This window comes from Seriola aureovittata, chromosome 13 (assembly GCF_021018895.1).
Source record: "Seriola aureovittata isolate HTS-2021-v1 ecotype China chromosome 13, ASM2101889v1, whole genome shotgun sequence".
In the NCBI taxonomy this organism is placed as follows: Eukaryota; Metazoa; Chordata; class Actinopteri; order Carangiformes; family Carangidae; genus Seriola; species Seriola aureovittata.
Window position 1 is genome coordinate 5,947,576 of NC_079376.1, and position 11,525 is coordinate 5,959,100.

General features: G+C 40.7%; 2 protein-coding genes across 3 annotated transcripts; both read right to left on the minus strand.

Moving 5' to 3' along the window:
• Positions 1–48: 48 nt before the first annotated feature.
• Positions 49–4,921, minus strand: synj2bp (synaptojanin 2 binding protein). Its single transcript, XM_056394355.1, has 4 exons — positions 4,725–4,921; positions 4,000–4,136; positions 3,237–3,332; positions 49–2,143 (listed from the first exon to the last, which is right to left on the minus strand). Exons 1-4 carry the CDS (start codon positions 4,786–4,788, stop codon positions 2,006–2,008), a joined length of 435 nt encoding a protein of 144 aa, XP_056250330.1. The 5' UTR covers positions 4,789–4,921; the 3' UTR covers positions 49–2,005.
• Positions 4,922–5,900: 979 nt separating this feature from the next.
• lgals3a (lectin, galactoside binding soluble 3a) lies at positions 5,901–11,431 on the minus strand. Of its 2 annotated transcripts, XM_056394342.1 has the most exons (6): positions 11,272–11,431; positions 10,847–10,864; positions 10,033–10,749; positions 8,697–8,785; positions 8,170–8,326; positions 5,901–6,970 (listed from the first exon to the last, which is right to left on the minus strand). In XM_056394342.1, the coding sequence occupies exons 2-6, from the start codon at positions 10,859–10,861 to the stop codon at positions 6,815–6,817; spliced, it is 1,134 nt and encodes a 377-aa protein (XP_056250317.1). In that variant the 5' UTR covers positions 10,862–10,864; positions 11,272–11,431; the 3' UTR covers positions 5,901–6,814. The 2 variants fall into 2 exon arrangements, with proteins under 2 accessions (XP_056250317.1, XP_056250318.1); XM_056394343.1 differs by lacking the exons at positions 5,901–6,970; positions 8,170–8,326; positions 8,697–8,785 and adding an exon at positions 8,985–9,544 and having other exon boundaries at positions 11,272–11,430.
• Positions 11,432–11,525: the final 94 nt, after the last annotated feature.

Below are 11,525 nucleotides of genomic sequence, written 5' to 3' on the forward strand. Positions count from 1 at the left end.
ACACATGAATTTCTTGCCTAGAAATGAAAAGAAAAGGGGAAAACCAGGTGAATTCAACATGAATTTTAATGGGTGCTTAGATGTCAAACACACAGTATTTGCATAATTTAGTAGTGCTTCTGATCTACTTCTCTGGTATACTGCACATATTCACAGTCCCAATCAGCAGAGCGACATGAAATGTATTTACAGACAACAAGAGCCACATACAGTCAGAGACAATTACATGATAGATGCACTGCAGACTGACAAATGTGGACAAATACACCCAGTACACACAATTCATACAATTCATCTGCTCTATGGCCGTTACTGGAGGAGTTCCATGATTGTGGCTAGTGCAAAAGAAACAAAAAACATTTAAAGTCGTTGACAGCAACTCATCTCTTAGAAAACTCCTTTAAATGGAACTGGCTCGAGCTGCTTTTCAATATCAAGCTGTTGGTCCTTCACACAAAAGAACAACTCCTTTCCTTTCTGACAACATGCTCCAATTTTCATATTCATCCCACAAGAAAAATCACTCAGCGGTCGGTGCGATGTGACTGCAAGCATTGGCCTCGATGCAAAATTAGGAGAATGTTTTAAAATGGCTGTGACACAAACATGGCAGCATCAGCTGTGACTGGACATTAGGAAAAGGGCTGCTCACCACATTATATACATATTTAATGGTTCACCCTGAGTGAACATGTGACGCTTCATAATAAACTCTTCAAAGTGAAACTAATGGGTGATACTCTGAGCAAGAATATATATTTGCTTTAAAAGGATAAGTCTGGTGATAATCTACGTTTTTTTTTCTGTCAACAAATCCCGACAATGAATTATTTTTTACTAACAAGCATTTCCTGATTTATCTTCTTCCTCTGTGCCATAGAGCTCCATTGTTAACTGTTCGAAATGAGACACACTGGATGACATGATAAGATAATCATGGGCACAAGAGTTTATTTTGACTCAATCATATATAAACTGCCCTGCTGCCAGAAATACTCATTAGATAACTGAATGTGTATTAATCCGCAGTTAAAAATAGTCCCCATAACATTTGGTAAAATCCACAGTGCCCAGCTGTTTTAGGGAATTACTGAGCTGTTTTTGAAAATTAAACTGTAAATCTGTGAATTGAACAAGTGGGCTTGTGGCTGAGGAAGTTGGAAAGCATTAAGAGACTGACTAACTCGCTATTGGTTTGGAGCTATTAACGAGATTTGTTGACAAGAAAAAACAAAATTGCCACTCGTATCCATTAATTTAATGGTATGTAGTGGGTTGATTTTCATTTTGATCAACACTAAGGAGCAACAAGAACCACCTACTTGGAATATACAGCAAAAGGCACTCAAAAAGTCCATTACAGGACACGATTCATCAGATGAACTGCAGGCTTTTTCAACCCCCAGCTCAATCTAAGCAGCACAGCAGGATGCTGCTCCTCCAATGATTCTGTGCAACAGAGCAAAATGAAAATCAAACCCAGTGCCGTGAACTTTGAACAGCGACAAACTGAAAACCCAGGAATGGGTTCCTCTCACGTCGACAGATCTGCCATTCAGCGATGGGGGTACGGGCCCACGAGTGACTGAACACAACACCGTATTTCAGTTTGTGAATGGACCCTGAAGCTTGAGTCAGTCTGACTTGACCCAAGGTTTTAATACTTTTCTGCAAACTACTGTTTGTTTCTGCCAGAGCTCAGCCCAGCTCAGCCCAGCAGCAGGAATGTCATGTGTTCATCCTCCTCTATCTCCTTACCATCACAAAGTTATCTATTAGAAGTCATCTCTGCGGTAAGAGAGCATCCTCTTGCATAAGAAGGGTGTCAAGAAGCTACCATTAATTCCATAATAAACATGTAGATGGAGAAACTCATCGGTGACACCAACACTTACTAATAAAATAAAATAAGCTCTACTGTTTAGAGTTTGTTCCCTCTTTCACTTCTTTGGCCTTTAGCAAAGTGTTTGATCTTAAAAATAACATACAGTCGTCGTCAGCTCTGTTAAAAGGGTTTCCTACTGTGCCGAATGTAAAAAAATGACATGAGGGCGATGGCTCCCACAAAAGCACCCAGCATTACCAGAGAAGCCCCAGAAGATTCTGAGTGTGAGGGTGAGGGTCCGTTCATGTGAGAGGGCAACTGCAAGACACAGATATGAAAACAAGAATAAACATTAAAGCTGCACTGGAGGTGATATTTACATAGAAAGACCTTTAAACCACATGTCAAACTGAAACAGGTAACACATTCATTTATTGTTAAACCTACTGAATGTAATGATTCATTAGCAATTGTGGACCGACGTCTAAAATATTGTATTTCAGAGCATTCTTATTTTGTTTTTTAAAAAAAGCCATGAACATAAAAACCATAGAAGAATTATCAAACTCCCACCAAAGAAAACTGAACTGATCCTGATCTCTGCCTAAAAGAAGCTAAGAAAACTGTTTACTTTAAAAACATATGCCATCCCCTGGAAAACAGACAGCTCGAATAAAAAATATGTCCAGTAATTAATGGCTAAAGCAAAGCCAAAACCACGGGTATGGCTATAGTGAAATCCAAGCCTCCTAACCACCAGTGGGAGAAATTTCTGTCCATAAATGGCTGGACTCTCCGAACCTGCTTCCAAAACCATTTCATCCATTCCACTAATTCAAAAAACCAAAAAGTAGATAAAGAGGAAAAGAAGCCAAGACAAATTTGGCTGCGACTGGAAGCCTGGGTTCAACTCGCTGGCACTACGCTACTGAACCAGAAAGGAAGTACACGTAGCATTAAAGCAAACAACAGTCGGCTTATTACCGTTGAAAATGTGATTGTCAGAAAGAAAATGCTCCACGTATTGTGATGTCTGAAACAGAAACCACTGCCACAAAAAAAACTTTTGCCTTCTTTGGAGAAACATCAGTTGTCTCCATTTCATACAGAAAAAGCTACTTTGATTAGGGTGGCTACTGTTAAGGCCATCATCTGTTAACAAAATTAATCAGTTATCTGCTGTATGTTTAGTGCAGATCTGGACCATCACAGAGAGAATTTGTCTTTAGCTTTACTGGTTGTAGCTTGTAGACTGTCAATACAATAGCTATGAGCCCCCTGACAGACAGTTTGCATCCTTTATTTTCTCTATTTGTGACGGAGAGACTCTATAGTGCAGATTTTAAAATAAGATGTGTTTGGAAACATGTGAATACTAGGAAGAATTAATTTAAAGCATCATGCCTCCTACCTTTTTCAGAACACAGAGCTCCACGTCCTCCCCTGCTGTCCTGAACAGCTCCACGGCGGCTTTATGTGTCCGATTCTCCAGCTTGACTCCATTGATCTAAGGTACACAACCCACATGAAACAAAAACTTTACTTAGCTAATTAAATATTCAGGTTGAATTTCCACTGGTGAGTTTTTCAAAATCCTATTTATGCCCCCTTAACAGTTTAAATTCAATGTACTTACTCAAATCTATCTAAACAGTGTCGTCTGACTATCCAGCTGTCAAAAGCTGGATTTGACATTTCAGCCTCAATTGTTACCGTACGCTCAAAGCAATAAACTTAACCAGTAGGAGCAAAGTGACCCAGGTTTTCTCCTCCCAGGCTACATAGGCTGCTTTTAGGAGGTTTTTGGGGCTCTATAAAATCATCTATCATACAATATCAAGTCTCGTTCAAGAAAAGTAATTGTCATGTCAAGTAAGGTGATCGCTTCATTAAAGCTGCAAATGCAAGATTTACTTTATTGTCACACTGAAACCACTAGGACCAAGTTCATCATAATTTCTTATCTATAAGATTGATACAAATGCATATAAATACAGGTAACAGCATTCACATTTTCTATTTATTTCTTGTTGAGTAACCTGCAGAACTATGCCAATGTTTCACCCAGGAATCTTGTGAGGGCCAGAACTGTGCAAATGTTGTGTAGGTGACACACACAAAAATATCTGTCCTCTACATCCTACACTTCCTGGATGATAATCGACATTTATTACCGCCAGGATCTTGTCACCCTCTTGGAGCCTCCCATCCAACGCTGCAGCTCCGTCTTCTTTTATTTTGGACACATATATGCCACTGTCATCCACAACAAACTGCTGGTCCACGCCCCCAACTATATTGAAGCCCAAGCCTGAAAAAAAAGAAAGAAAGAAAGACAAAAACAATATCTGGCATGAGACAGAGGTTTTTGAGTAAAATTCAATAGGCACAAATCTCAATGTTTGCCAGGGCAGAAGTTGCTGATACAATCATCCCATTTATCTCAATTGATCAAAGTTCAGGAGAAATCCCTCTAACACTGTGCTGCTACTCAAAGAGAGGCCACTTCACGGAATGTTACATAATAAATCCCAAACGTAAACCAGACATTACTCTCTCTTTAAGCTAAATAAACCCTCTAGACTGTCCAGCGCCATTGGTTCAAAGAAGAAACTGTCAGTCTGCCAGGCCGTTACTTTTAAAGATTTTAACACCGCGTCGAAGTGCGTAAATCAATGTTTTTCTTTAATTAAACGTAGATTTTAGAGCTCAACAGGCTCCAACAACATAGCTTCCTTGTGTGCAGTCCACGACAACACATGCTGGGACGAGGTTTTAAAGTTTTGATTCGCAAATTAGCCTTTAGCTTGGGGGAGGATACACACTTAGCCTGACATCGCTGCTTTTCGCTGCTACGTAGCTAGCTTCCTGCTAACTGCACGTCAAGTTTTCCTCTTACCTGCCGGTCCTCGCTTCAGTTTTATATCCACCAAGTTGGACGAGGAGGGCAGAGAGCCATTCATCTTGTCAACACACCAAACGATTAAAATTAGTCTTCAGAGAAAACGCAGAGGGGGGCAAACTATTTATCTGAAGGTGAACTCATTGAGGAGTTTCGATTTGCTTCCTTCGGCACACTCGGTGGTTTGGGGTTGTGCTGCCCCCTAATGGGCTGAGGCGGAACTGCAGGTTGACCTTTGAATTACACATCAGAAAGCACAGAGGCAGAATACTACACATAATACGCCCCCACATAATGTAATGTAATGTAATATTACTACTAATACTACTACATACTGCTACCGTTTACACTAATTGTTATTTTTATGTTACATTCTCATTGGTGGAGGAATTCAACAATATCACAACATAAAATACACTATTGCAAGTCCAAATGCAATGAACACTTTACTAGGAATATCATGTTGACACTGGGTAGATCCTCCCTTTGCTATCAAAGCAGCCTTAATTCTTAGTGGCATGAATTCCACAAAATGGTGGAAGCATTCATTTGAGTTTCTGTTTCATTTTGACACAATGACAATCCTGCAGTTCTGCAACAATACTGTGATTGGCTGGGGGTAATCAAACCATGATTGATTGGTAGTAAGGGATCCAGTCGGTGCCAAGAAAACACTCCCATGGTTTTTTGTACCAGCTCCAACCAGTCTGGCCATTCTCCTCTGGCCTCTCTTATCGACACTACATTTCTGTCCACAGAACTAGTAAAGTCTAGAAACTGTTTTGTGAAAACAAAAACTAGGATATCTGCAGTTTTAGTAAAAACTGGAAAAGAGGTTCAATTGTATTATCATTTGGGGGCTGCAGTTTGTGGTGAACTGTCTTGCATTATACTTCATCCTGTCTTCTTTGATAACCGCGACCTGGATGATGGAGAATCTTCAGACATCCTCCGCTGTTCTTGTTTTGTATGTAAACTCTTGATCTCTAAGATAAACAGTAACTATAACTGTCACTGTAGCAGGTATAACAGGGAGTGCAATCAACGATGTACATTTTATTAGTGTAATATTAACTTTCCAATACATGTGGCTACACCCTAGAAACCCTGTTTTGACTGCTAACAGAGAATTAACTTTCTCCATGTTTGGGGTTAAATAAAGAAATCTGTACATGGAAACTAATGTTTATTATGAGCGCAGGCAGGTAGCTCATGAAAAGTGTACATCATTCTGAATAAAACAGCAATATCAGTCAGTATTCATTTGTTGCCCCTTTATTTATAAGCAAACAATCTAAAAATACTATACCACTGTTATCTTTGGCAACAAATCATAGGGCCCATTTCCTCCCCTTTTCTACATTTAAATTTGACCCTAATGTTTTTTTAGAGTAAGTAGATCTGACTTCAACATGAAATCATAATTCGTAAAACAGCACCCGACCCTCCAGTCCGAGAGCTCAAGAGGATTAATACTGATCAAAGGAGGAGATCAGAGTCTGTATTTAGATAAATTTGAAGAAACTTCATCATTAGCCTACTGTGTGTTGGCCAGCACTGATATACGACTGAGAAGGAGAACTAGTTGATTTTCAGCATCATCATACTCTCATGCATTACAAAGGCTTATCAATGTTTTGATATAAAGGACAGAATAATAAGCATACACGTACTGTAAACAAAATACAGCATACTAGTGGAAAATATATGAAATGTTTGGGACATTGTCACACTTTTCCACTTGGCCTACAATCTTTTCATTAGGAATAAATTAGTATTTCCTTAAAATATCTGTTTTAAATGCACTTCACCCCGTTGAATACTACGCTGTTATGTCATAAAATATATCAGATTGTGAGTTGCTATAAAATGGGAAGTCATCCAGTAAAAAAAAAAAAGAAAAGGATTATAGTGTGCAGACCTGGGTTAATCTGCCAGGAGAGCAAAGACTGCACTGTGCTGACTATTGTGCCTTGCAAATTCCATCAAATGCATCAAAGTATTTGAAGGGATTTCAAATACAGAAATACAGTGGTTACATTTGACCTATGTCTCCTGTACAGCTTGTGGCTTCGTAGCTCTGAGATTCAGATCATGCTCGGGGCTGCGCTGTAGAGGGTGATGTCTCCGCAGACTCGCAGCAGGGTGACTTCCTCCAGCCCGCCGACTCTGTGCTCGTACTCCAGCAGGTGAGTGCCGTCCACCGCCACTTTAAACATGTCCTCCTCTACAAGGATCTTCAGCTGCAGGGAGAGCAATACAAAACCTGTCAGGAATGTAAATGTAAATATTTGCTGCTTTTCTTTGTCTTCTATGACAGTAAACTAAATGCCTTTGGGGTTGGGACTGTCCTTGAACAAAACAAGCAAAATGAAGATGTCCCATTGGGCTTTGGGAAGATGTGATCAGCATACTGAACTATTTTATTATATTGTAATTGATAAAACAATCTGCTAGTTATTTGATGATAAAAAAAAAACAAAACATTACTTGCAGCCCTAAATGCAACTTAATGACATTTAGCTAATACAAGCATCTTGATTTCAGTTTTAACCCTCAGTAATTTTAACTAATTTTAATCTGTATGTTTAAATCATCAAATAAATCAATCGTTCATTCACATGAACACAGTTTTTACTTGAGTGTGCCACAGCTTAAATGTGGTGAACACAGTTTACTATCATACTGCAATAGTGTCAGTGAAGGTTTACCTGTAAACCTGTAGTAGTGTAAATAACGGCAACAACAAATGTCCACTGCAAAAATAATATTTGATCAGGGTTTTTTTTTTTTTTTTTTTTTTAAATGCAACATCTCTGGTTGAATTGTGGTTTGGTAGAATTTTATGATGCTGCCCTGACGTCTACGTAAACAGCTGTGGACTCAGGTGTTGTGTACATGGTGAGGTCGCAGTATGTACCTGTGACTAACAAGTCTAGTATTGGAGTTTCACCCATGTTCAATATCTTGTGTGACATACAGGACTTGGTTAAGAACACATCCACTCCCTTCTTTCCACGACCAACTGAGCAATTACCAACCACTATCGAGCTGACATACAACTTGGAACAAAGGTCCCCACCTGCTGCAGCGTTTTCCTGAATTGGTCATTTGTCTGATGTTAAAGGCCCCACACACCCAAATAGGTGTTTTCACGTATTCTGGCTCATTGGTCCCTTATTCCTGGTTCAATTTAGAGACCTTTGTTGTGAATCACCCCCCCCCCAATCTAGCCATCAAACTAAATGGCAAAAATGCTACAAAAAAGAGTCGTCTGGTCTGTGCGTACCCACACAGTTCTGAGAACCACAATAAGTGAAAACACTTATGTGGGTGGACCGTCGGTGTGTGCGACACTGAGAGGCTCAATTATGTACAACATATTCAAGTTTTTGAGTTTTCTAATGGTTTGCTGCAGCTCCAAGACTCTTTAACACTTTACCTCAAAACGGCTTCCCTGAACAAACGGGAAGCCTCCTTCCCGCTCCTCTGGACCCCAGCATCCACCCAGGTTGGAGTTTCTAACAATAGTTTGCTCATGAAACCGAGGATTGAAATGAAAGACGACATCTTGACCTTTGATGAAGTCAACATTGAACCTGCAAAAAAGGAATTAAAAAAAGGGGAAAAGATATAATAGGAATATGTGCTGCTGCTGACAACTAATCATTCTTCCAATATACATTTTATAAAATATAAAAGTAGCTTGAACAAAAAAATAAGAACATATTTTTTTTCATTTTGCAGAACAAAGGCCTCCTTTCATTGTTAACAACTCCATGTTAAAGAGGAAGGAAATGGTGCAGCGTGTAGGGTGGGCTAACGTTAGTCATGTGTTGAACATGACAACATTGTCATGATCTGGAGGATTAGGATGGATGCAGGGTTATTATCAGGCATTCAGTTATGTGTCTTCCTCAAACAGGGAGCAGCACTGACAGCAGAATGAGAGGCAGACTCTTATCATACCTGTCTGCACCAGGTATGGGCTCCCCGACTACTGTGATCAAAAGTCGTGGCATAATTCCAGCATGAAGAGGGAGATCATACGGCACCATCTGCAAGAAAAATTTACATTTTAGATCATGACAATATATTCATTTGTTATGTTTTATTTTGAAATGAAGTTAATTTCTGCTTATGTATCTTTTAAGTTAATTAAGCAACGTACAGAAATTGAAAAGAATGTTTACCCTGCTCATTATATCCCCATGGGCAATTGCAGAAAGGTTCACATTTAATCACTAATAGTCATGGTCATATACAGGAAAGTGTTTAATGATATTAAAGTAAACAGGCGATTTTTAGTTAAACATTATTCAAAGCTTTGACCCTGCCCACATTCCTACAGCAACATGTCCAATGAGTCACCACCTCTTTCCACTCTTACGCAATTCACAATGATTAGTTGAAACAATGACAAAGTAAAATCTGTTTTCAACATTTTTACAACATCAAGGCATCAGCTGTACAAAGTGACTTTACAGCAAAATGAGAGAAAAACTACAAACACCTTTTAATCATTATCATATACAAAAATGACAAGTCAATGTGCAGAGAGTGAAAAACATACAGACTGTGATTTCAGCAGAGAACACGTGTCTTATTACATTAACGTGAGTTTTGTGTAAAAGTGTAATTTTAAATCATTTCACTTTATGAAAACATAACTGTATACTGTGTATATATATTTATATATATATGAAAATTCAGTTTTTGGCACTAATCAAACCATATGGTGATTCTGGAGGTGACGTCCTTGTCCGACTGAAAAGTTGAGTTCATTGCTTTCAATTATATGGTGGATTATATCTGGGCTGAAAGACAAAAATACATTTTTTGATAACTACTTTTGAATATTTGTTGATTCTGCTTTATGTTTTGCTTTGCACCGCAGCAGAGCCAAAGACAGAAAAAGTAATCCAAACACAGCCGTCACAGAAAGTTCACCATCCTGCAGTAAATACCAACAAGACAGGAAACCCTTTTCCACCAGCTGCAGTAGCGACAGACAACAAATGAGCCTTATTGAATATGTTAGAAGAAACCTTGTGCTAGAGTAGAGCTGAATGTCTAGATAGCAGGTGGCCTGCTAAAGTGGCTGGCAGTGTAGATGAACTTGTCACCCACAGTGAAAGGTTTAAGTACATTTAGCTGGAAGAGTGTTGTAATTTCCCCACCCTGAATACGAAAGACTACCACACCAAGATAGATGCTCCACTGCACACCAGAGCAAAAACACATCAGCAAAGAAATGCAGCAAGCAAGCAATATAATGTTATTCATAAGAAGCATTGGTACTCACCAGCATGCCACCTGGAGCAGTAGGCCCACCATATGGACACATAGGCCCAGGGCCAGGACCGAAGGGGCCAGGAGCAGGAGGGAAGCCTCCACCTGCAGGTGGTCCCCATGACCCAGTGGGTATTGGGGGAAAGCCTCCAGCAGGGAACGCAGGGAAAGAGCCAGGGCCAGCTGGAGGGGGGAATCCACCTGGACCGCCTGGTCCATACATGCCATTTCCTCCTCCTGGCTGACCACCTGGGAAAGGCACATTTGGATAAGGCCCAGGGGGAGCTCCAGGGCCAGAAGGAAATGGTCCAGTTGGGTAAGGAACAGGGCCTCCAGGTAGCTGTCCTGGAGCTCCTTCAGGTGGGTAATGCCCTGGGAACTGCCCAGGGGCTCCAGGGCTGGAAGGGAACTGCCCTGGAGCTCCTGGTGCAGGTGGATATTGTCCAGGTATCCCAGGACCAGGGGGGAACCCACCAGGTGCTGAAGGAGGTCCTGGGTATTGCCCTGGCGCTCCAGGACCAGAAGGGAACGGGAACTGACCTGGTGCTCCAGGGCCGGATGATCCACCAGTGTAGTCACCCGGAGCAGAGGGCTGGGTGGGTGCTCCAGGGGCTGAACCAGGCCATCCTGGATTTGTAGGAGGTGGGGGATGGCTGGCAGGAGCAGACGGGTTATTATTGCCTATTTTCTTTGCCTGGCTCGGGCTGTCGTCTCCTAAAGCATCTGCCAGCTGAAGTACAAGAGAAAGTGAGAGTTAATCTTAGTAAAAGCTTTTTTTAACCACTGGCCACAAGTAAATTAAAAACACCTTAAAACGAGGAACTCACCGAGAAATCTGCCATGATCTGCAACAAAACAAGACACAACTTTCATTAGTTTCATTACGGGGCTATAACGAGCGATTACATCAAACTGTCAAACAGTGCAAGGCATGTCACACTGAGGCTCTGAGTAATGGCACAGTAAAGGTTTCCATCCCCGACTGGTGATCAACAAAATCCATTTGGGCAGAGTCAAAATAGCTTGACTTAACAGAATTATTTTAACGACAACCTATAGAGATGCTACTCTGACTTTCGCAGCACATTAAACAGGGTTTAGTTCTTAAAATACCTAGTTAACTGATGTTACACAGTTGGCTACGGACCTAGCTAACAGCAGCTAACTGTTCAGATGGTTAGCTGGTTTGTTTATTTTAGCTTCGTGGAGTCAAAAGAGAGTAAAGTGAGTGAAAGCCGATGTTTCACGCTACCTCGCCAGAAGATGGACTCCTCTCAGATGTTAATAACGGGGAAACAGAGATGATTTATCCTTCCGTGGAAGCCAGTTAGCCAGCTAATTTAGCTGCCTGCCGAGGGACAGGACTACAAGCTAACGATAGATCTGCTCACACACAACTACAACTCTTGAAGAGGGAAGGACTGATGACGTATTCTGACACGCGCGGACACACACCCAAGTTATATAAAAGTAAAAAGAAGATGAGAGCACAAACATGTTTTAAAA